Raw genomic sequence first — 24,889 nt, forward strand, 5'->3', positions numbered from 1 at the left:
TCTAAAATAACAAAAAGAGATAAGACCATCATGTTTATACACCATACATACATACATACATGCATGCATACATACATACATACATACATATTCAGTCTTGCTATGTTTCCTTAACTGGTCTGCTTCTATCTTTTCTTTTTAGGAAGAATGCCTAATTTTTGTGGTGTTTGTATAGAAGCAGGTCTAGACACTAGATGTTAATATATCAGTTAATTGTTGACTCAAGTACTTCTGGAAACCTGAGTTGTGCCTGCAGTGGAATCACATTAAACCAGTTGGTGTAAGTGATATCAGTCAGGTGTGGGCGGGCTCAGTGAGGACCAAGGCATCTTAAAGGGGTGTTTGGGTTGACAGGGCAGAGTGCATTATCTATAATCAGAGTATTCCTGGACTGTAATTCTAGCATCAGTACAAGACTGCATTGAGCTTTGAGTCTCAGTTATGGAGGTCTTGCTTGCGCCAGATGTGTCTCAGACATCACACAGAGCGACTGAGGGTTGTTAAGCTGGTGATCTAGCGCACAGTGCAGTGTTCGGCACAGTATGCTTTTTGATTTTGGGTTCTGTAAGTGAGGAACAAAGGGTGGTCATCTTCCTTTTTTAATTTGCTTCAAATTGTAGGGGCAGCTTTATTTTTGTTTTGTGTTTCTTTGTTGGTGGGGTGAGGGGGAGCTGGTGTTGACAACCACAGAGTACATGGTCTCACCCCAGCTCCTGTCCTGTCCATGCGAGGGTTGCTGTTGATGTTTATGGAAGTTGGTTTTGTAACAAAGCGTCAGCTTTATTGAGCTACATGATACAAAGCTTCAGTGAGTAGGGGAAAGGTGGTTTTGATTTACGTCCTTTTTTTCTTTGGGCTTTGGATTCTTTAGTTTCTTCCCTAGTCTCTGGTGCTCATTGTGAATGCGACCTCTCAGATTTATAAGAGTAAGAGTTCTACAAATCCTTTGGGCACTTAGGTGATCCCTGCAGACTTGCTTTCTTGTCTGCTTTGTGGCATGGTGAGGGATTGAACCAGGAACCTGTGCAGGCCCAGCATGTGCTCTGCTTCTGAGCTGCTTTACCAACCCCTAGTGTTGAGGGTGTGCTTGTGTGTGTGTTCTAAATATATGGTATGCAGAAGAGTATGGAGGAACATTACATTAAAAAATACGTCAAGGTATTTAAAAGTAAAAAATCTCTATTTGCTTCTATATACTTATGAAACATGAAGTATTAGCTCAGATTGAACATGAAAAGGATTTTGGAATGCTTGCAGCGACAGTGTAAGAGGAAAAACTGGACATTGTTTCCGTCTTTGTAATAATTTGCAGGTATAAGGCTAATAGTAATAATTTTTGGAGAATATTTAAAGAGTTTGAAGAATCCCAATTGGGTCCAGGTGAATAAAACATTCATTCAAGTGATTCATTCAGGATTGCCCTGCATGGAAAAGGGGCATGACTCATTCGAAGACTCACTCTAGACTATTTTCTCCACACAGTATCATTTTTTTTTTTAGATTTATTTATTTATTATATGTAAGTATACTGTAGCTGTCTTCAGACACTCCAGAAGAGGGAGTCAGATCTCGTCAACGGATGGTTGTGAGCCACCATGTGGTTGCTGGGATTTGAACTCTGGACCTTCGGAAGAGCAGTCGGGTGCTCTTACCCACTGAGCCATCTCACCAGCCCCCCAGTATCATTTTTGATGTCCTTCTGGACTGTTCTTTCTACTTTTTTGCTTTTTCCTTATGCCTTCTTAATTTTGAAAAACAGCCCCCAAAAGTTTTTGTATTATCAAATTCATGCCATTCTGTGTTATGATATTTGAGCAGTTTTTAAATGAAATATCATACAATTTTTTATTTATATTCCCACCAGAATATTTTGGAAATCATTACTAAATTTCATGTAACTGAAGCTAAAACTGTTATGTCGGCATAAGCTAGAGTGTTGATACATTTTATTTATAACAGTTGAAAAATAGCATAAGACAAGGTCTCATGCTACTGGGACTGACCCAGAAACTGTTAATTGTGTAGCTGAAGGCCTTGATCTTTCTGTTTCTGTCTCCTGAGTGCTGGGATTATAGAGTGTACACATGTGATTGGTAACTGAGTATGACTCCAGCTGCAGGGGATCCAGTGTTTACTTCTCATCACCCAAGTGCGTGTGTGTGGGCAGGCACACCCCCTGTCTGTCCTTGTCTCACACACTCACTCAGTTGCTTTATTAGTGATTAACTGTTGTTCTTAATAGGCCATAAGTTGCACAACTTTAGTGTTTTTTGAGATTCAGTCTCTCTATAGCCATGGCTGTCCTGGGACTCCTGCATAGCTCAAGCTTTTCTCAAACTCCAAGAGAAGTGCCTCCCTCTACCTGCCTCCTGAATGCCGGCCTACTGGCCAGGGCACTGGCTTTATTTGCATAGCTTTAATGTAAGCCATCTTTAGAATTCACTAGTGTCTTATGCGTTGTTCTGAGGAAGACTTGAGACTGACGAGTTATAGGATTATTTAAGGCTACCTCAGTGTAGCTTTAGTTTGCTCAGAGATACAGAAACATTCATGTGGTAGAGGATTGGCTTTTAGTTTTGATCTGAGATCTCAGAAATCATTTACCCTGGAATCAATCAACGTCAGTCAGTCTGTCTGTCTGTCTGTCTGTCTGTCTGTCTGTCTGTCTGTGCTAGAACTCATGTAGACTAGGCTGGCTCAAACTTAGAGATCCTCCCTAGTTTTTTTTTTTTTTTTTTTTTTTTTTTTTTTTTTATCTGCTAAGGAACAGTGAAGGTTTTTTTGTTGTTTAAATATAGCATTTGTTTATTTAATGTATTGGTGTTTGGCATGCATATAGACTATTGACTCTTTTCTGAGACACATAAACAGCAGCAAAACTTGAAACAAAAAGAAACTAGTGAGATCTTTTGGTCTCTGAGGCTGCTCCCTCCCCCCCTTCATCCTAGGAATGCAAAGACTCGTCCTGTAGAGTTGTCTTACCCTCACATTCAGCTTTGCCCATAGCTTTGGGGGAGGAGGGGCGGCGAGGGAGGCATGGTGTATATGACAAGAAACTGTTCTTTTATGATAACTTAGCATCTTTTCTTGTAACTTCCAAAAACCTGTGTGTGTGTGGGTGGGTGTGTTCGTGCATGCACGGCACGCGGGAGGAGAGAGACCACACAGAGCACTGGTACTGCTGTGCTGGGTGGTTCTGGGCTTTTGGATCCTGAACATTGCCCTTTGTAAGCTCACAGAGTGAGGGGCATAGAAGAGTCAAAGCATTTTGTCATAGATACCCAAACTGTGTTTGCAGTATTTGTTGGGAATCCTCATAGGACTGAAATATTTGCTGGATTTTCCCTGTCCTCCCTGTGAGTGAACTGTAATTAGCACAGTGCTCATCTGTGCTGTCCTGCCACAGGCACTTCCTAGTGCTCACAGTGCTCCTTTCCCAGTGTTGGTCACTGGCTCCTTTATGAATTCATGACAGTGGTAGCAGAACTCAGGTTTGCCACCAGAGGGCATTAGTGTAAGTTTTTAAGGATCTTTGGAGACTGTATAAATTAGCATCTTAGCAAGTGTTGCCAATTACCCAATTTTGATTTAGGTACTCTTTCTAGTTAGTATTGTACCAAAGAGAACATTACAAAATTGATGTAATCTAGTATATAATCAAATCTGATGGCTATAGATGTATAATTAGCTTTTGTTAAATTGTTTACTACAAAATGCTCTCATAAAGAAAATCTCCTTTTTTTCTTATAATCACTAATTATTAAGTAGTCCTTAACCACAAACTACATGTGGCCTCTTGCAAGGCTAATGTATGTGGTTCCTGTTAGAAGTAATGATCCTTACCTTGAAATGTGACCACATGAGGGTGGGGACTGCAGATTTAGGGAGGATTGCTCTTAAGGTATTCACACATATGTGTTTTTGTGTGTGTTTACAGTGTATAAATACTGAGTACATGATGGATGTAGCGAGGAGAGTCTGGAGTGTTGTTGGAGTGTGTCGGGATGCCCTCAGCAATGACATTCTGCATGCACCCTTAGCTCCCAGTTGTATACTGTCTGGAAGCCCAGCAGTGGGACTTTTCAGTGAGATGGGTTTGTTGAAAGCAGGGCTGTGAGGGTGGCATAGAAGCAAATGTTAGCATTGGTGAGAATGTGACTGTTGCAGAAAGTTTTATTAGGTTTTTATGTAGCTTTTACCTTAGTTTTTATTTATTTGCTTTTTAAAATTATTTTTTGGTACTTGTGATTGAACCCAGGGCTCAATACATGCTAAGTGAATGTTTCATCACTAAGCTATATTCCCAGCCTCTTTACTCCTGTGTGGATGCCTCCAGTTGCTGGAGACACTCTTCTTGAGATAAACTTGCAAAACCCATACATAAATGCAGCTTCAAAGACACACTGACTGACTAGCTCTCATTGTAGGGTGGACAAGTGTTTGGAAAGCTTGAGAAATTCATCTATTCTCTGTATTTCACTGCTTGGTATTAGATGTGTATGAGGTAATGCCTTTTTATTTTTATCAGCATCATGGTGAAATTTTACTTTAACCTTTGAAAAGGAAAGCCAAAGGGTTTTTTTGATTTGTTTTTGTTTTTTAAAATCTGTATATGATTATGTTTCCTAAGGACCGACAAGATGGTTTTTTTTTTTTTTTTTTAAAGAAAGATTTGAAGTATAGAAAGTAAGATTCAGGTTGAAGTGGCCACTGTGTTCAACATATGCAACTTTTTATGTAAAAATATTTGTAGGGACTTAGAGAGATGGTTCAACAGTTAAGAGCACTGGCTGCTCAGAGGATCCAGGTTAAATTCTCAGCACCCACATGGCAGCTCACAACTGTCTGTAACTCCTGTTCCAGGGGAGCTGACTCTCACGAATACAGGCAAAACACCCACCAATGTACATAAAAGAAAAATAAACTATCAAAATATTTTTAGACTTATGTGTATGAATGTTTTGCCTGCATGTATTCGCATACACAGACACACAGACATCTTCCCCCCCCCCCCCCCCCACACACACACACATCTTTACCTGGTGCACACATAGGTCCTGGGATTGAACTTGGAGCAAAAGCAGCAAGTGCTCTAATCAGCTGAACCATCTCTCCATAATTGAGACAGAGGTAGGGCTTAAGGCCACAGGATTAAATCTCTATTGTATACATTAACAGTAAGAATAGTTTCAATGGTAATTTTGCTGAGTTGAGATCATGGCACCTTCCAATGCCTCTTGATATAGAGGGCTGTAGTTCAAGGTCTGTACTACCAGTTAGATATCACCTAGTGATGTGAACTTGGCTGTTGATGGATCCTATAGAAAGAACAGGTGGTTGGAAGCTATGTTCTGGGAATAGGGCTATTCAGCAATTTGTCTCTGGAAGAAAGCCTTTGAGGCTCTTTGCAATCAGGCTGCCAGCTTCACCTTTCTTCATCACTTCAAGATAAACTGTTCCTGTTCCTTGCATAGTAAATACTTATTAAATGAACAGGTGAATTGCTGACTGTGAATATTTTACATTAATAGGTACGTATATGGGGTCATTTTAGTGAGAAGTGTAAATTACGTTCTCTCTTTCCTGTGAATTAAAATTTTGTCTGCAGGTACAGATGCCACCAGTGTAGGAGGTCAGAGGACAGCTTGTAGTCCTAGGAATGAGACTCAAGTTGTTAGGCTTAGAGTTAAGAACCTTGCTGGTTCAGTGACAATTTGTCAATAGCTGTACTTCTGTTCTTTTCACTGTCCAAGAAGAATAAGATTAGGAGACCCTGAAACTCCCAAAGCCAGGCATTTCTCTTAATTCATTGGGAAGAACTGCTACTTTATTTAGGAAGGTATGCAAAATAATTTTTCTAGAGAGTAAAGCAAAGTTTTCTTATCTTCTCCAAAGCACGACTAGGTAAGAACTCATTTGCTCGGTCTTAGAAGCTGTTTGGGTAGGCTCTGACCTTGGTCTCGTGGAAGTCACTTTGCAGTGTTCTTACCTGACTCTGAGTAACTCTGTGTTAGACTCTTGCTGGCTACTAGTGAGGATTTTTCATATGTTTGTATATCAGGAGTTTAGGAAAGGTGAGACTTAGGACCAGTCTATGGAGAGAGGAGAACTAATGGAGGCAGTGAGCGAGAATGGATACTGGAGCATTATTCTTCCAGGGAGTGGAGCATCATGTGTAACAGAGGCTAATGAAACATCATTTCACAGGGCAGTTCTCTAACTATAACATCTTTCTCTTGCCCCAGCTATTCCAAAGACCCAATGCCCTTGCTGTTCAGCAGTTGACAGCTGCCCAGCAGCAGCAGTATGCACTTGCAGCAGCCCACCAGCCTCACATTGGTAAGTCCTTAAGCCCATGTCTCTTTTCTACCTAGGAGAGGTGGATGCTGGGAAAACCAGTAACTCTCACTAACATTAAAGTCCATCCTAACACTTGGGAGCCAGAGAGAGTTTAGAGGATGTCATGAGTTCCAGGACAATCTGATCTATATAATAGATAATGCATTTGGGGTGAGCCTAGATTATACAGTGATTCCCCGTGTCTTCCAAAAAAGAAAAGTCAAGGGTAGATGGAATTCAGACAAATGCCTTCTACAGAGTAAGTGGCTTCTTTTTTGTATTGAGTTATTTCTTCCCCCATATTTTATTTTTGATGTACTAGACCTGAACTTATAATACTTCTCTGGACTCTATTCCTCCCCCCCACTCCCAAATCAGGATTTAAATAATTTACTAGAGAAATGACTACTGATACCACTTGGTAAGATTTCAGGTAACAGTGCTGGTGTGTGGTAATTCACACATTTATCCCAGAACTTGGCAGACAGAGGCAGGAGGACCTCTATGAGTTCCAAGCCAGCCAGGGCTATACAGTGACATTCTGTCCCCCCAAATAAATAAATGAGTAGATTTCCACATCTGTGATTAGGTTGTTGCAGCTGTGAATAGACCAGATCAGCTCCTCAGCTTACTGAACAGCAGATAGTGCTTTTTTTCCTTTCAGATCCATCTTCCAAGCCTTCCTTCTTGTCATGAGTTTGGTAGGCATTTTAATCTTCACTTTGACCTTTCTACCTATTTGGACCTCTATTTTTAGATCTCTGAGACAGGATCATGGTGTAGTCTCAGCTAGACTTAAGACTCATGTCGGTTCTCCTGCCTCAGCCTCCCAAGTGTTGCTATCACAGATGTGACTGCTCTTCCTGGCAGCCCCGCCAGACCTTCTTAAGGGTTCTTCAAAACAAAATACTCTTAACTGTAACTAAGTGGGAGGAGAGATTTCTTTTATTCTTGCTTTAAATGTAACAGAAATGAGCAGAAAGGCTATGGCAGCCCTGGGTGTGGTGGTCAAGGGAGAAGAGGGTTTAATCCTACCCTAGTTGCCACAAGACCCGCCAGTGCTGTGTACATGTAAATTTTCATTAATACCAAAAACCCCTTTGAAACATTGTTTTTAGTAGAAATAATTCCTCATTTAATAAAAGTGTTTTGAAACAGTTTTAATAGTAAAATTGAAAATTCATATGATTTTAAGACTTGGAGATGGAACTCAGAGTATGCACAGAGGAATCCGAGGCCCTGGATTCAATCCCCAGCAACACAGACAGTAAAATTAATTCCTAAGAGTCTGTCCAGCTGAATTTAAGACTGTGACAGGGGCAGGTATAGTTTGGAGGTAAGGGGTTGCCTGCCATTCTGGAGGTGTGAGTTTACTCTTAGCCAGGAGACAGTAAAGAAATGATATACATGATTTGTTGCAAGCATTGCTTTAGTAAAGATGGGAGAGGTTGCCCATAATGGGCTAAAGTAGGCATTGTAGTCCAGCACTTTGAAGGTTGAGGCAGGAGGGTTCAAGGCCAGTGAGACCCCCATTTCATAGAGCCCACTAGGACCGGGGAGAAGCTTGGTAGGTAAGAGTGTTTACTGGGCAAGCAAGAAGATCGAGTTCAAATGTTCAGCACTAACCTGAAGGCAAGTAGATCCCAGCTTTGGGGAATGGGAACAAGAGGATCCAAGGAGCCTGCTGGCCTGTGTGGCTAAAATGGCAGGCCTCTTGTGCAGCAAGACAACGTGTCTTAAAAAATAAGGTGGAAAGCCTTAGAGCTATGGGTCTCAACCTTTGGGCTCTTGTATCAGATAGCGATGAAATAATTTTATGGTTGGGAGTCACCACAACATGAGAATTAAAGGTTCTTAGTGTTAGGAAGTTTGAGAACCACTGCCACAGAGGAAGGCACCTGTTGTCTTCTCTGTCTTCCTTGTGTATACACACAGATACATAGACATAGACACACACAGACACACACTGACTTGGATAAATGCCACTATGACTTTTTATTGAGGTTATATTATCTTTGTGAAATTCCTCTTTACTCTCAGCCTGTTCTCTCTTCCCTTTTGTCCCCTTCATCTATAGCCTGGAATGCCAGCCAGACTAGAGAGGTGTGTAGTAGGGCTGCAGTTTGGTCGTTTGTTTTTACTGACAGGTATGTTTCCAGCAGGTTTAGCTCCCGCTGCGTTTGTCCCCAACCCATACATCATCAGCGCTGCTCCCCCAGGGACGGACCCCTACACAGCTGGATTGGCTGCAGCAGCGACACTCGGTGAGACACGTGCTGCATGAGGGATTTGCTCACCTGCTAGAAAAGTCCTTTGAAACGGGCATGCCTTCTTTCTACTCTGCCAAAGCCATGTCTCCAACAATGCCTCCTGATTTTAGTGCTAGTCCCTTGTTAGTCATATTTCTCTGCTTAGCTATTGTCCTGTTCTGCCTAGGAAAATAAGGTGGTCACTTATCCTGTCCCACAGTAGCTTGTGTCCACAGAATTACTTGTTGATAGTGCAGGGGATTTGCTCAGCTTTTCTGTTGGTTCCATAGGGAGCTCACTGTTTCCTTACCTTCTCGATGCTTTGTGGCTTTCCCTTTCTCCAGTCCTCTAAATTGCATAGCTTTTGAGCACAAGTCTTAACACTTCTCCCTTGGATTTCTCTTCTCCCTGCCCTGAAATGTGGCGTGGCTCTGTTATTCTCACAGCTCCTCAGAGCCTGAGGAGATGATGGTGGGTCCTTGGGATTAGTACTACAAAGCTCTAGTGTCAGAATTCCGAAGATTGGCTGAGCTGGCTCATCCTCTGTCGATGACTTGTGTGTGCAAAGCTTACCAATGCCCTGCTCTTTTATTCTTGAATAGTCACATGGGCTCTCACAATACACCATAGCTAGTCCCATCTGATTTCGGGTTCCTTACTGTACTGGCTTGGGCCTCTGCCTGCAGATAGCAATCACTCTTTGTGCCTGGCACGACCTGACTTTAGTTTGGATTCTCTGTTGTGTCTCTGTTGCTGACAACTTTTATTTGCTTGTGAATGGATTCACAATGGTCTTTTCCTTCCCTGAACTTGGAATTTTTTTTTTTTTTCCAAAGTCAGGTACCTTTCTCCTTTTAATCTGTGTAGCACAGTTGTTGTCTCAGAGGGGCCATAAATGTTAAGTGGCTTCATTTCAATATGAGAACAAAGGCAGCAAACAGCATCTGAAACTGTTGGGGTGCACACCTGTGTAAGTTACAGTCTTTTCAACTAGTTTCAGTGTAAGATTTCAGTGACTGGAGTGTGGTGCTCAGTGATGATGTAGATTATCTCCACAGTTGTTTCCCTGATTATGATGGCAGCCTATTTACTACTTGCCTTTGGGAGTTAGACAGCACAGCCTTGTCAGTAGTGTGACCTTGCCTGGCTCCCACTAACGTTTGCCACACCGAAGTACTATGTACTCTGCACTGTCCTTAGTGCTAGTCTCTCAGAGTTCTTGATCATCAGGATGATGAATGTGTAGTTGATGAGATGATAAGTTGTTTGCACATCACCTAGACTAAAGATGATTTAAATAGTCTGCTAGATAACAAGAGACATTAACTACCCAGACCACCGAAGGAAGGATTTTGTTAACACGGAAATTGAACCAGGAGTTCTGATTAGCCAGTTTCAGCTAAGCACTCTGACCACATGACCAAGGTCCAAGTAGTAGAAGCACCAGCTCAAAGATTTGATAGCTGCCTGTAACTGTTTAAGGTGCTGTCCTTGCAGAACCACACCCACCTTCTTAAAGGCCACACCTGTAACCTGCTGTGTGAGCAAGAAACCCAGGCTCTGGGGCAGCTTCCTTAGGCGCCTTTCTCCCCTGCCCCCTTGTGGCTTTTTTACCTTACTGCTCTATGGGCACTAGTCAGGTGAGTTTGGAGACTGTCATTTTCTTTAACTTGGAGACCAGGCTTTTGAATTGTTTAAGGTTCTGAAAAGTCAACAAGGCACTTTAGTCCATATTCTTGCTGTAAGAAGATGGTCCATATTGTAACACATTTCCTCAGCAACACGTGGGCATTCTTGGTCATGGTAAGCCATAGGCATCAAACAGCACCCACCTAGATGGAGCTTATCATTAGGCAGTGATGCAGTCTGCCTTGTGGAGTAGAACCTTGCCAGTGTGTGCTGGTTTATTTTTATTTAATGAGAAGCAGCTCCTCTGCCAGCACAGCTGTACTATTTGGAACAGCTTGGAGCCTAAATGCAAGGCTGCTCACTCTTAGTCATGCTGCGCGTGCTTAGCCTTGTGCTAGGACTGAGAAAGAAGGCGTGTTTCACCAGATTCCAGGAGCTGTCTTTGAACAGTTTCTTCTTTTTTCTTCTTGTGTAAGTTCTTTTAAATATGTAAAATATACTCAAACTATTTACTCTTTAAGTCCCGACACTGTCTTGAGGGTGGATTCACATCTTTTTTTGTTTTTTTTTTGGTACCAACTTCAGCATTAAATTTTGATCTAGACTTTGACCCCACTGGCTGCTCTCCAAGCTACCTTATTATGTTCAGATCTGCAGCTTTGCCTTGTGTGGCGGACGTTGAGCTGTCCCTTCTCAGTAGAGAAGGTGAACTGTTGGCCTGGAGCAGAGTGTTGAATTTCTGTGCTGTGGTCAGTGGCTCTGGTGAGTCAGGGTTAAGGTGCACTGTGCTTTTGTCAGTAGCAGTCAGCTTGAAATGTGAGACTTGATATAACAATGTGTGTCTGCGTGCTTGTTGTATTGAATAACTTTGTGACTTTAAACATGGACAAAATAGTCAAAGATTTTTGAAATTGTGTGTGGAGGTCCAGTTATGTGAAGGGTCATAGATTGCATCTGGGGTTAGTGATGCAGGGGCTTGGTAGCCTCAGCTAGTCCTCAGGTGACTGGTGAAGGCAGAACACAGCTGAAATTTGTTCTTTTCCTTTCTGTTTAAACTCATGCACTTTCTATGTATTCCTCTTTCACAGCAAACTTTGTCTGATGTCTACCATGCATCTTTTCTTTCTCATGGGGTAAACATGACTTCTGGCTGGATATGCTGTTTCATGTCTATAATCCAGCACTTGGGAGGCTAAGGAAGGAGCAGCTCTAGTTTGAAGCCAGACTAGGCTACATAGCACGGCCTTGTCTAACAAACGGATCTCACAGTTTCTCCTGTTTTTAAGCCCTATTCCTTCAGTTCCCCTCCCAGCCTCTCTTTTCAGTAGTTTTCTCACTTTACCCATACATGTCTGGCTTTAGTGCAGCCTGGCTTCAGAAGAGCATCAAATACAGTAGCTCAGTTCCTCCCTCCTCTCTCATAAATATTGGCTAGCACAAATCTTTGTGTTCTTAAATATATATATATATATTTTGGGGGGGGGGTCTCACCTTTTAAGATCTGAATAATCCTAAGATCACACTTGTAAAACTTCTCTTTTCTCTGGTTCCCTCTAGGCCCAGCTGTGGTCCCTCACCAATATTATGGAGTCACGCCATGGGGTGTCTATCCTGCCAGTCTCTTCCAGCAGCAGGCCGCTGCAGCTGCAGCAGCTACAAACTCTGCTACTCAGCAGAGCGCTCCGCAGGCCCAGCAGGGACAGCAGCAGGTAACAGGAGAGCCTGTGAGGGTGGGTGTGATGTGATGTGTGCTAGTGACAGACCAGTGAGTACATCTGTGTGCAAGCGACTCACAACTGATGTTGATGTCTTCATAAACACAGGGTTCCTGTGTGTGTGTCTGTCTGTCACAGATGATGTTGCTCTTCATCATAAAATGCTGAGTGCCTGTGTACACGGTCACATACTTGTTCCAGTGCTCATTAGCGGATACATTATTGTTGTTATTAGCCTCTGGGTGTCATTCTTCAGGAGCCAGCCACCTTGTTTGTTGAGACAAGTATCTCTTACCCATACCTGGCACTCACCAATTAGGCTGGGCTATTGGTGAGCCAGGATCCCTCCGTCTTTCCGTCGCTAACACTGGGATAAGTCCATGACCATAGTGTGCTGGTTCTGGGTCACATGCTTGGGCAGCAAACACTTAATGATTTTTTTCAAAAATGCCCCTCGTCCCCCTTTTCATTTTTTGGCTATTTTGAAACTCACTGTGTAGGCCATTTTTTCAACTCAGAGATCTGTTTGTCCTTGCTTACTGAGTGCAGGGATTAAAGGTATGGGTCACCATTCCCTGCCAGAATGTTAGAGGAGGTTCCAGGATAGCCAGGGCTACACAGAGAAACCGTCAAACACAACACACACACACACACACACACACACACACACACACACACACACACGATTTAAGAGGGCTTAGGTTCCAAGGGGTTAAAGTTTATGATGGCTGAGGGAATGTGGTAGCAGCTGATGGGGGGGGGGGGAGGCAGGGAGAGAAAGAGTTAGTCCACATCTCAAAAAAGTGGGAAGCAAAGAGCATACTGGGAAATTTCAAGCTCACCCTATTGGCCTACTTCCTCTAACAAGACCACACCTCTTAATTCTTCTTAAACATTTTTTTACCACCTGGAGTCAGAGTAGTTAAACATGAACCTATGGGGCCTATTTTCACTTGAAGCTCCATCCAAGACAGAAAAAGAAAATGTGGTTGAGAATTTTGTGCTTTGGTTTGGGAGTTTGCTCAGTTGGTATTATTTCCGTGTTTTCCTAGCACATATAAAGCCCTGGGTTCTATCCCTAGCACCATGTACAACTGAGCATGGTGGCATGCCTAGTGGAGGTAGGATGATAAGTAGTTCAGAATCACCCTGAGCTACACACTGAGTTTAGAGATGACTGTGTAGTCTGCACAGATACTTCTAGGTTCTGAGGCTGCCCCCTGTCTGGGCTGATCCCTCCATGGGACAGAACTCTGACATTGCACTATGTTTTCTTCCTTCTTTCAATTTATTTACTTTTGTTTTATTTGCAAGAGTGTTTTGCCTGCATGCATGCATGTATGCACATGTGTCCCCTGGTATCTGCAAGGCCAGAAGAGGGCATTGGCTCTATTGGAGCTGAAGTTGCAGCAGTTTTTAGCCACCATGTGGGTGCTGAGAACAGAACCCGGGTACTTAGTTAAGAGCTCTTACTGTTAAGCGAGGCTGTCTCTCCAGCCTTATTGACTAGAGTGCACAGACTTTGCCTGCCTTGTTTATAGTTCTTACTGTCTGATCTGTGGTCAGGGCTATTTGATTAAAGAGCAATGCTGTGTTAGTTTTTTTCTCTTCTCTTTTGTTTGTTTCCCTCCCCTCTTCTCCCCCCCACCCCCTCCTTTCTTTAAGATGGGGTTTCTCTGTGTACCTCTGCCTCCTTAGTGTTAAGAGTAAAGATGTGTGCCACCACTGTCTGGCATAATCTACTGTTTCGAGAGGTTGTACTTAGAACAAAGAATACCAGAATGAAATTTTACCAAATGATGGATAAATTGAATTTTTACCCTAGTAGCCACACCATGTGTTGAAACCATTATAATAAACATTTTGGGCTGGAGAGATGGCTCAGCGGGTAAGAGCACTGACTGCTCTTCCGAAGGTCCTGAGTTCAAATCCTAGCAACCACATGGTGGCTCACAAGCATTCACAGTGAGATTTGATGCCCTCCTCCGGTGTGTCTAAAGACAGCTATAGTGTACTCACATAAATAAATCTTAAAAAAAAAATAAACATTTTATTCCTGGCAGTGGTGGCACACACCTTTAATGCCAGCACTTAGGAGGCCGAGACAGGTGGAGCTCTGAGTTTGAGTTCTGCAGAGTGCGTTCCAGGACAGCCAGGACTTTGCTTCCTCTCCCCCCCCTTAATTTTATTTATTTATTTATTTATTTATTTAGCTCTCATTTAAAAGACTGACTCTAGTAGAGTATGTGGTGTGTCCTCTGTAAGTCCTTTGAGATAGCATTTCTGCTTATTATTCCCAGGTTCTTCGTGGAGGAGCTAGCCAACGTCCTTTGACCCCAAATCAGAACCAGCAGGGACAACAAACAGATCCCCTTGTAGCAGCTGCAGCAGTGAATTCTGCTCTTGCCTTTGGACAAGGATTGGCTGCAGGTATGCCAGGTAAGATTTGCACTGATGTTCCTAATAGTTTGTGGGGCCCAAAAGGTATGAATTGAGGGAGTGTTTTTGGCTTATGACTGGGGACTGGCAGGGATGATACATACTTGCCCTCACTTAGACCAGAGGTCGATGATGAGAGCTTTGTTCTGAGCCAGTCATTGGTCATCACGGTTATCTGAACACTTGACGGATGTGTATGTCCGTACACATGAGAAGGTGAGCTTTGCTTTGTTGGTCTCTCTTTGCCTCAGGACTTAAAGTGGACAGAGCGCTCATCCTGCTTTCACAATAGTCTTTGGCTTTGGTCTGAATGCCTGTGTATTTGAGCAGCTTGACTGAGAAAGAATTTCTGCTGTTCTCTTAAGTAGCCACCATTTGTAATTGTAGGGTTTCTAAGTGTTGTTTGGTTACCCACTGAGTTGTAAATACGTTAATGTGTCACCAGTGTCTGTTGGTCTTTTTATTGCCTTGTTGGTGAGCATTGAACATAGATTAATGTCATGTTCTTCATTGAAACAGGTCCTTAATTTTGTGACACTTTCTTGTCCGATATAGCCATTTATAAACTGAGAAGCCTCACCTTGCCTTGTGTATTTTGTTACTTATCTCTGGGTCGTATTAGGTCTCCTGTGCATGTGCACACAATTTTTACTAAGACCTGAAGATGCTTGGTAGCAGTGAATAATTTTGTCAGTTGAACCTAGCCTAGCTCTTCTCACTGGATTACTGTGTGGTATGCAAATACTGTGGTTGTTGTACTCGTACTTCTGCTACTTGTTTAGTAAAGAAAGCAGTACATTGGTCTTGGCTAGCCTTTGATGGAATGGTATTCCCTGTCCTAAATTGACCAACAGAAGAGGGCACTCCTGTCCCTTAAGTGCTGTGACACCCTTCTCACTCAGCTTTTTTTTTAATTCTCCCAAGGCTTTTTAGAGATTGGGCAATTAATGCTCAGAGATTCAAGGCATTTCATCTGTCTAAGTGACAGAGCCAAGTTGTACAACCAGGTTCATGTAATCCCAAAGCTGAATTTGTCTTTATTTATAATATGTTGGTATTCAGTATACATTTTCCTTATGTAATTCAGAAGTTCCTTTGATTACTGTGGACTGCAAGACCCATGTGTGTGTGACTCTAGACTGGTTAGTACTGAAACTTGTTTGTACTATAAACAATATGAATTCAATGCTGGGTAAGAGACTGGCATCTGTCTTAGTTACTTTTCTGTTCCTGAGATAAGACACCATGATTAAAGCAACTTAGAGAAGAGTGAGTTTATTTGGGGCTTACAGTTTCAGTGTTAGAGTCCAAGTCATAATGGCAGAGAAGATGGCAGCAGGCATGGTGCTGGAGCAGTAGCTGAGCGCTTCTGTCTTGATCCATAAGCCTGAGGCAGAGAGAGCAAACTAGGAATGATGTGAGCTTTTGAAACCACAAACTCAGCCTCTTGTGATAACACCAGAAAGGCCAAACTTTGTAAAATTTCTGAACAGTTCTACCAACCGGGGACCAAGTATTCAAATGGCCTATAGAGACCATTCTTATCCAAACCAGCACGGCAGCTAAGAGCTCCTGTAGACTGTAGTAACTGAAACACGGAGATGATTTTAGTCTGGCACATCAGCAGCCTCAGTACTCAAGCCCTGCAGCACCCACACTGCTGTGATAGCCTGGTAACCTAGGCTGCTCTCACTGGTGGCCAGGTGGCGTTTGTAGGGAGGTGGGACTGGAGTACTGTGAAATTTCATCATGTCATTTAGAATGGCCACGTGATTTAACACTCACTAATCATTTATTGGAGGACTTTCCACCTAATACCTTGCATGGTGGTTAAAACCTTGGCAGCGGAGATTAACCAACATGGTTTCTACTTGTGTGCTGCTTACTCTCCCCAGGTTATCCAGTCTTGGCACCTGCTGCTTACTATGACCAAACTGGTGCCCTTGTGGTGAATGCAGGGGCAAGAAATGGCCTCGGAGCTCCAGTCCGGCTTGTTGCTCCAGCCCCAGTCATCATTAGCTCCTCAGCTGCACAAGCAGGTGAGTGAGCTTCATTTTGGAGAACTCCAGTGAGGAAGCTAAACAGGAAGGGTGGCTGACAGGAATAGCCTTCAGAGAGGCTCTGATGGTCCTTAATTGGTAAAGTCTCTATTTTTTCACCCCGTAATCTTTCAGAGAGTCAGAAGCTGCAAGGCATTTTGGTAGATTCAGATTCTTTTGGCAATTGTGTGGCACCTGATTAGATGCATAGGAAATGGCACAGCAGGCAGCATTCAATGGCTAATGACATATTTTTGTGTTATGTCTCTCTCCACCCCCACCCCCCAATTGGGGGGAATTGCTTTGGCATAGGGTTGGAGTAAAACTGTGGGGACCCCAGAGGACTGTCATAGCAATGTATTGACTGACAGTATGGAAAACTTTGGATTTTTAAGCTCTTTACGTGAGGGGTTTTTTGTTTGTTTGTTTTAAATGAAAGTCATCTGCTTGTGTTTGCACACACTTCTGATTCCAGTTCTTGTGAGGCAGAGGCAGGTGGAGCTATCTCTTGAGTTCATATTCCATACCAGTCAGAGTTACATAATGCAATCCTATCCCTAGAAGGGTGGATGAATGAGAGTAGAGGGCATTTACGAAAATATCTGCATGTTAAAAGAAGTGTAGGACTGAAGGACTTAAATAGATGGACAAAATAGTTCCATGAAAAAGTCTCATGTGGGAGTAAGTATAGAATTTAGGAGTTTTAGGAAGTAGTATTTAATGGGTCTATATAATGCTTGAGCCACTTTAAATCTGCTTCTAGCATAAAGAGCTTGTTGTGTGGAATTTTTACTTCAAGTCCGTAATAGAAATAGACAGTAAAAGCTTCAGATGAAGGCCTCAGAATGGATTTGTACCATTCTTTATAAAGTCTGTGTCCGCCTTGAAAAGATAATGTAGCATTGAAAGTATTTCTTAAAGTGGCTACGGCAGAGTCTGGGTATGTAGCTAGCGCCGTTCTCAGCCTAATGTTTTGCTTCCTTCCTCACAGCTGTTGCAGCGGCTGCAGCGTCAGCAAACGGAGCAGCTGGTGGTCTTGCCGGAACTACAAATGGACCATTTCGACCTTTAGGCACCCAGCAGCCCCAGCCCCAGCCTCAGCAGCAGCCCAGTAACAATCTGGCTTCCAGCTCTTTCTATGGCAACAACTCTCTGAGCAGTAACTCCCAGAGCAGCTCCCTCTTCTCTCAGGGCTCTGCACAGCCTGCCAACACGTCCTTGGGATTCGGAAGCAGCAGTTCCCTTGGTGCCACCCTGGGATCAGCCCTCGGAGGGTTTGGAACAGCAGGTACAAGTTAGGCTGAGAAGCTGTTTAAACGATTTTTGAATGAGATTTATAATCTTTCTGCAACCCTGACAATGCATGACACCCTGCACAGATACCACAGGCAAATGTGGACCAAGTCCCTGGCAGTATAGCCAGCCCTCCTAACCTTTGAGATGTTGGACTATAGAAGTTATGCAGCCAGGGCCTCTTTCAGGTCCATGTTCGCGTTGCTACTTACTTATGTTCACTTTGTCAGCTTGTTTCAGGCGGTGAAAACTAGAGAGAGGTTCTTCAGGCATCAGGGAGCTTGTGGAGGGGACTCTAGCAGTGGTAGAGATTAGGCTGAGAGAGAAGGAATCACAGAAGGTCGCAGGCTGGGTGCTCCACATTCAGACCCGTGCCCGGGGCTTGGCTGGAACATCTTAAACAATTAGGCATTTTAATTCAGTGTTTTGAACATTGGTAAGGGAGATGCTGTGGAACATTGGGAGGAAGGATGTTAGACCAAAATATTTGTTTTGATGGGAAAAGAACGCAAGAATGTAGTTTGTGGACAATGGGATACGTGGAGTGGTTATCAGCAGTGTGATTTCAGAACAGAACTGCATGTCTGAGAGAAGGTGCACTAATCAGAATTGTAGTCTAGCAGTAGCTCCCACAGATGACAGGCCTGCATTAGAAAGTTCTGTGTAGTGGGCACTGCCCCGCCTACACATCTTTTTTTTTTCCTTCCTGTATTCCATTTCCTGCTGGAACCTTTCAGCTGTTGAAAGGCATTTTAGGTCATTTCCTTTCACTTTCCCGTAGCTCGTGTGGCCACCAGGGCTCTTTAACCTGCCCCATCCCATTCTATCTGTGACACTAAAGGAAGGGAAATTTGCCATATTTGTGTGATGGCTTGAATAGCTGTTAACCCAAGCCATGTCCTCTTTATGATGTTAGCTGCCCCTAGAACTGCTACATTAACAGTTAGGCTGTCTCTGCTGACACATTTGCGGTGGTAAGGAGTCTGGATCAAAGTGTTAGGAACAGGCCACTGGGCTTGTTCTTCAAAGAACAGGCCTGTTCTTATCTGCATTGTTTTAATTCCATTTTAGTTGCAAACTCCAACACTGGCAGTGGCTCCCGCCGTGACTCCCTGACTGGCAGCAGTGACCTTTATAAGAGGACATCGAGCAGCTTGGCCCCCATTGGACACAGTTTTTATAGCAGCCTTAGCTATTCCTCCTCTCCTGGACCCGTGGGCATGCCTCTCCCTAGTCAGGGACCAGGACATTCACAGACACCACCTCCTTCCCTCTCTTCACATGGATCCTCTTCAAGCTTAAACCTGGGTAAGAACCATTACTCTAACACCACCTTGAACGCTAGAAGTCTCTTGCCACTGATGACATTTCAAGTACTTTGCATAAGCAAAGGACAGTCCCTTTAACCTAGAAGTGTCCTGGTGTTCTGTGCCTTTGATAGATTCCTCAAGTTGCTCAGGTTGTACCTGTAGCTTCCTAGCAGTTGGGGATTGCCTAGCATCTGGATACACCTTGTGTATTCACTCTATCCTCAGTGTGAACATTTTCTCTTGGGCAAACACAGTAAAGTCATTGCAGGGAGGTAGAAGGACACAGAGGCAGAAGAATAGTTACCAGTAAAGCCCTGTGATGAGAGCTCTGAATATATATACTGCTAAATTTCTTTTAGGTTCTTCCCCCGTTCCCCATATAAAAGTTAGTAGTTTCACAAAGCATTTTATTGAAATTTTTTGCGAGATTTTTAAGTATTAATAAGTAATTTTAAAAAGTCCAAACCTATATATAGTCTGTTAATAAGTAGATGAAGGTTCCAAACAGCAGGCTTTAAGAATCTAGGAAAATTAAGAGTTGTAGCACTGGCCAGGGGTGCAGAGTTCTTACCCAGACACAGGCATGCCCCTCCCTCCCCCTCCCTCTCATTGTCTCTCAGGTATGGATTTCAAGGTACTGATTTATTTCCCAGATGGGGAAAGTTGAATTAGAGAAGTGGAGAGCACATTTTATGAGCAGATGGCGAGGTGAGAGTGTTGTTATTTTTGTGGTGGTGGCTTTAAGTGAGAGTGTCCTGAACAACAGCAAGAATGCACTTGCCAGAAGATTCTGCCATTGCCTAACATGTTTAAATGTGGCTTCAGGGACTTGGCAGTGATAAAAGTGAATAGCATGATCTCATTTGGAGATACATTTATGCAATCTAGGGAAAGTCTGATATGATAAAGTCTACAATAGTTATTTTAGAACAGTTTGAAGGAAGTGATGCATGCAGTTGTGTGTGCATGGGCATGTGTGTGCACGCACACATGTGTTTTCTGAGGTGGAGAAAACTCGGAAGGATATTCTTACTGACTGTCCACCATGGATAGGCGGGGGGCCGGGGCATGCTGTGTGACAGTGTTTTCTACCATCAGAGCGCCTGGCTGCAGGAGGCTCAGGAGGGTGATAGGCTCCGAGGAGGCCTGGACAGCCACTGATCTGCGCTGCCCCTCCTCACAGCAACTCTCACTTCCTGCACCTCTGGGAAGCACAGGGGTGGGGTGGCACCCCATTCTACATGTGGGGAGCCTAGCACCCCATTCTACATGAGGGGAGCCTTCTCAGAGCTTGAGTAGTTTGTTTCACTTGTATAAGATTTGAAATTTTTAAAAAATTCTCAATCATTCATTTCCAATGTATGACCTTTTTATATGATATGCCCAGAATATCTTTTGAGCCAGCACATTGTAACTAAAAGTTTTGCTGAGTTTGTTTGTGTTGTTACTGTTGTTGGCTTATTTTGTCAATGTTTTGATTTTTTTTTTTTAATTAAAAAAATGCATTTGGGTGTTTTACCAGCATGTATGTTTGTGCACCATATGTGTTTTTGGTTTCTGGTGTCCAAAGAGGCTAAAAGAGAGGAAAAGATCCCCTGCAACTGGAGGTAGAGACAATTGTGAGCCACCATGTGGGTTCTGGGAATCCATTCTGGAGCCTCTGGAAGAGCAGCCAGGGTCCTTTATCTGCTGCCATCTCTCCAGCCTAGCCAACTTCTAATTAAACTAGTTAAAAAAATAGGTGGTAGCCAGACAGATCCTGCGTCCTAGAGCTTAGCTCCTGAACTACATGTAGTGGCTCTGGGTCTGCACATTGGATCTGAAAATGCTGATGCAGGAGGCCTTTCCTCTTTCAGTCTGTGTGCAGTCTCAGTGATCCCCCATAGTCAGTATGCATTAGAGGATTCTAAGAAAGCAATTGATGTGCTTAATAATTACTTATATGTGCCTAAGAACCCCCAGTGACTTTTCATTACCATTTGTTTCCATTCTAAATTTAACAATTAAAACTTCTAGTTCTTACTTGTAAAATTTACCTCGTTTGATGTAATCTGTTGGATAGATTTTATTGGCTGTAAGTTCTGTGGCTGTCAAAGTAAATCTTTTATAATGTTTACAATCTCTCATACCCATCTTCACTCATTCTCAACTGCAGTTAATACTGATGTATTATTTAATTTGCATTTTATTTTCTCTTATTTGTCTATGATACATTATATGCCAGTAGGTAGTTCCTTCTTATTGAATTATGTCTGTGAGCCTATTTATTACCTTTTGTCTGTCTCACATCTTACGGGCATTTGTTTCTGCTTTGGCTGTTACTTGTTCTACAGCTGTGCACTCCCCCAACCCCTAACAGGGTCTGTCTGTGTAGCCCTGGCTATCCTGGAACTCCCTCTGTAGTCCATGCTGGGCTTGGAAACACAGATTCGCCTACCTCTGCCTCCTGAGTGCTGGAATTAAATTAAAGGCATGTGCCTCCACTCTGTGGCATTCAGCTATGAACATTTTAATGCAAGTGTTTTTGTTTTAGATGTTCTTGTATGTTAGCTTTATGATCTGCATTTTATTTTTGTTGAGATGGGGTCTGGCTATGTAGTCCTGCCTGGCCTGGAACTCACAGATGTGCCTGCCTCTGATTGATACAGCTCTGTTAGTGGACCAGGTGCTTTTATTTTTCAGTTGCACTCCCAGCTTGTGATGGAAAGAATTTTGGGAGAGGATTGAGACAAAGTGTCTATAGGCTAGGCTGCTTTCAAATTGTATAATCCTCCCAGGGACGAATTTTGTAGGCCTGGCTTTGTAGGCCTGTGCTTTTAGCCTTTAGTTATCTCTGGTCGTTTAAAACTTTGGGTTACTTGAGTTATAAGAAAGAGATCTTTGTGTTCTCGTCTTTTGCTGCTTCTTCTTCTATTTTAAAATTGGTGTCTTTAAAGTGTGCCAGATTTTAATTTTGATGAAGTTCACTTTATTGAATTTTTGGTTATGTGGGAAATATTTTCCTATCTTCTAAATGTTTTACTTTTTTTAAAAACTGCTTTTTGTTGTTGATGTTATTTTTTTTCTTTTAAGATGTATTTTTTGTAATTTTAAATTATGTGTGTGGGTCTGTGCGTTTGAGTGCAGGCACCGTTAGAGACTAGGGTCGTTGGATCCGTGGAGCTCTAGTTGTGAGCTTCATGCTGGGAACCAAACTCGTCCCGTAGGAGCGCAGCAAGTGCTTTATTGTTTTAACTCCTAAACTTAGGCACTTGTTTTGAGCTAATGCTTTCAGCTTGTGAGTTAGGATTCATCTTGACATGTGGCTGTCTGGTTTGTTCCTGTACTTTTTTCCTAGCAGAGTTTTGTAGTTTTCAGTGTGTGATTTATATGCTACTATGAGTGAGAGTGTGTTCTAGTTTAGGGTTGTTCATTTTTTTTTATTGAAATACTACTGAGTTTTGTATACTGATTGTGATGGTTTGTTTATGCTTGGCCCAGGGAGTAGCACTATTAGAAGGTGTGGCCCTGTTGGAATAGGCATGTCACCATGGACATGGGCCTTCAGATGAAGAGGTAGAGCTCTTAGCTTCTCTTGTACCATGCCTGTCTGGGCGGTGCCATGTTCCTACCTCGATAATGATACTTAAACCTCTGACCCTGTAAGCCAGCCCCAATTATATGTTACATGTTGTCCTTTATAAGGCTTGCCTTAGTCATGGTGTCTGTTCACAGCAGTAAAACCCTAAGACACCGATCTTATCCAGAAAACTCACTGTTTTGTTTATTCTAATGGTCTCAAGGCAAATTCCCAAGGATTTCTATATAACAGAGCAGAAAGGAACATATATTTTGGCTGTATCCAGGTCCTGGAGATAGTATTTGTTCATTTGCCCTGAAGTTTGTTGACAGTTGGTTATTGTGGTGGACATTAATGAAGATAAGAAAGCTTCCCACTGTCACAAGTTGAGGTGGGTTGTTTTGTTTTGTGGATGGGTTTTGATATTGTCAAGTACTTTTTGTCTTTGTTGATCATGGTAGGACTCATTTTGTGAAGATTTTGTTGAGTTATACATCTATATCAGTGAAATAGGATGTGTGTGTGTGTGTGTGTGTAATGTTTTGTATTACATGCCTGTTGCCAGTGTGGTATTGCCCTATTGTAAGTATCCCAGTAGTTTCTGGAAGTTGTGTAGTACAGGTGTTATTTCTACTCTATTAATTTGCAGATTCACCAGTAAAAACCATTCTTTTTGTTTGTTTTTGTTTTTCCAAACAAGGTTTTTCTGTGTAGCCCTGGCTGTCCTGGAATTCACTTTGTAGACCAGGCTGGCCTGGAACTCAGAAATCTGCCTGCCTCTGCCTCCCAAGTGCTGGGATTAAAGGCGTGTGCTACCAAGCCCGGCAGAAAAACATTCTTAACGTTTTTAATTACATTCTTTTATGTCTGGGTTTTATACACCGCTTTAGGTTTTTTCTGTCTGTTTCCCCTTCCCCCTTTCCTATTTCCCCTTTGTTTTTCAAGCCAGGGTTTCTTTGTGTAGCTCTGGTTGTACTGATGAGGCTGGCCTTGAAATCAGAGATTCCCCTGCCTCTGGCTCCCAAGTGCTGAATTAAAGGTGTGCACCATCACCACTTGTCCTCACTGTTGTCATTACCACTGGTTTTTGTTTTATTTTCTGAGATAGGGCATTACTCTGGCTTTCCTGGAACTCGTGTAGACCAGGCTTGGATGTGACACTGCCAAACGGCAGGTTTTGTGTTTAAGTCAGGTTCAGTAGTGGCGATTGGACTTTCCAGGAGATTTGTCCATTTCATCTTCATTTATAATACAGTTAGGACTGGTTCCATAGCTCAGCTGGTACTACTCTTGCCACGTAAGCCTGGTGACCTCTGTTGGTTGTCCAGTCCCCACATGAAGGTGGTACTAACTTGAGGGCGTTGTCTTTAGACCTCCACTGGCATCATTCTTCCTCCAGTCTCTTCCTCACACTATACATATACATATATGCATTGTATGCTAACACATACTCAAGCTTGGGAAAGATATACAGAATGTGAGTTTAAGCAAGGCTGAGGTAGCAAGCATCCCTTCCACATAGTCGAGCTGTCGCCACAGCTCCTCTGTGTGTACATGTGGATTAGATGGAGCCTGCGGATGTACACAGAGAAGCTTTCTCAGGAAAGGTGTGAGGGTTGATGGCCACTCTGTTGTGGATGTTCCCAAAGTTGGCTGTTATTTCTGTCTGCCCTGCTTAGCCACACATCTGTTCTGTGACCATTGTGTTTCTGTTCCCTGGTTTGTTTCTCCATGCATATAGTTTTCTGCAGCCCCTAAGTTGTGCCTTAGAAAGCTCTTGAGAATCAGAAGTTGCTGAGAGAACTTGCTTGGCTTGTACAGTCTGCAACCCTCAGGCTTCTTGAACTTGGGTGAGTTGTGCCTGTTCCCACTAGCACAGGTGAAGTACACTCTAGTCCTCCTGACTCTGTTCTATCTTCTACCATTTGTTTTGTATTTTTGTTGAGACAGGGTCTTCCTTTGTAGACAGGGCTGGCCTCAAACTCAGAAATCTACGTGCCTCTGCCTGAGCTGCACTAGTACTGCAGGGTTGAGAGAGAGCCATATTTGGAGACCAGTTAATTTTTCTTAGCACATCGATAAAGTCTTTTCTGCCTGAACTTTATCCAGGCTGGACAAAAGCAATAAGAAGCAGGAGTCTCTCCCTGGGCACTGTCATCTATGAGTTTGACTGCCTAGACACATTTTAATACACCAAGTTTTCTTTAATTTAGGACTACCAAGATGTGTTAAGGCATCAGTGAACACTGCAGCCTCTATTAAATGTTGGAGGTGAGGATGTAGCCAGTGGTTGAGTTTTTACCTAGCAGGAATGCCC

General features: G+C 43.0%; 1 protein-coding gene and 1 non-coding gene across 21 annotated transcripts in view; both read left to right on the forward strand.

Moving 5' to 3' along the window:
• The window catches only part of Pum1 (pumilio RNA binding family member 1), a 114,813-nt gene that overhangs the window by 70,395 nt on the left and 19,529 nt on the right, over window positions 1-24,889 (forward strand). For 7 of the 20 annotated variants that reach the window (XM_021161058.1, XM_021161062.2, XM_029476309.1 and 4 more), the window contains 7 exons: window positions 6,246-6,339; window positions 8,502-8,603; window positions 11,775-11,926; window positions 14,233-14,371; window positions 16,267-16,410; window positions 17,402-17,698; window positions 18,775-19,011. In XM_021161058.1, the coding sequence (XP_021016717.1) occupies window positions 6,246-6,339; window positions 8,502-8,603; window positions 11,775-11,926; window positions 14,233-14,371; window positions 16,267-16,410; window positions 17,402-17,698; window positions 18,775-19,011 (1,165 nt within the window). Of the gene's footprint in view, window positions 1-6,245; window positions 6,340-8,486; window positions 8,604-11,774; window positions 11,927-14,232; window positions 14,372-16,266; window positions 16,411-17,401; window positions 17,699-18,774; window positions 19,012-24,889 lie in introns of all 20 variants that reach the window. The other 13 variants (XM_021161048.2, XM_029476308.1, XM_021161049.2 and 10 more) reach the window with 5 other exon arrangements.
• On the forward strand, window positions 14,455-14,527 carry LOC115030960. Its single transcript, XR_003836554.1, has one exon. It is a non-coding gene; the product is annotated as a small nucleolar RNA SNORD103/SNORD85 (small nucleolar RNA).

Source organism: Mus caroli, chromosome 4 (assembly GCF_900094665.2).
Source record: "Mus caroli chromosome 4, CAROLI_EIJ_v1.1, whole genome shotgun sequence".
NCBI lineage: Eukaryota > Metazoa > Chordata > Mammalia > Rodentia > Muridae > Mus > Mus caroli.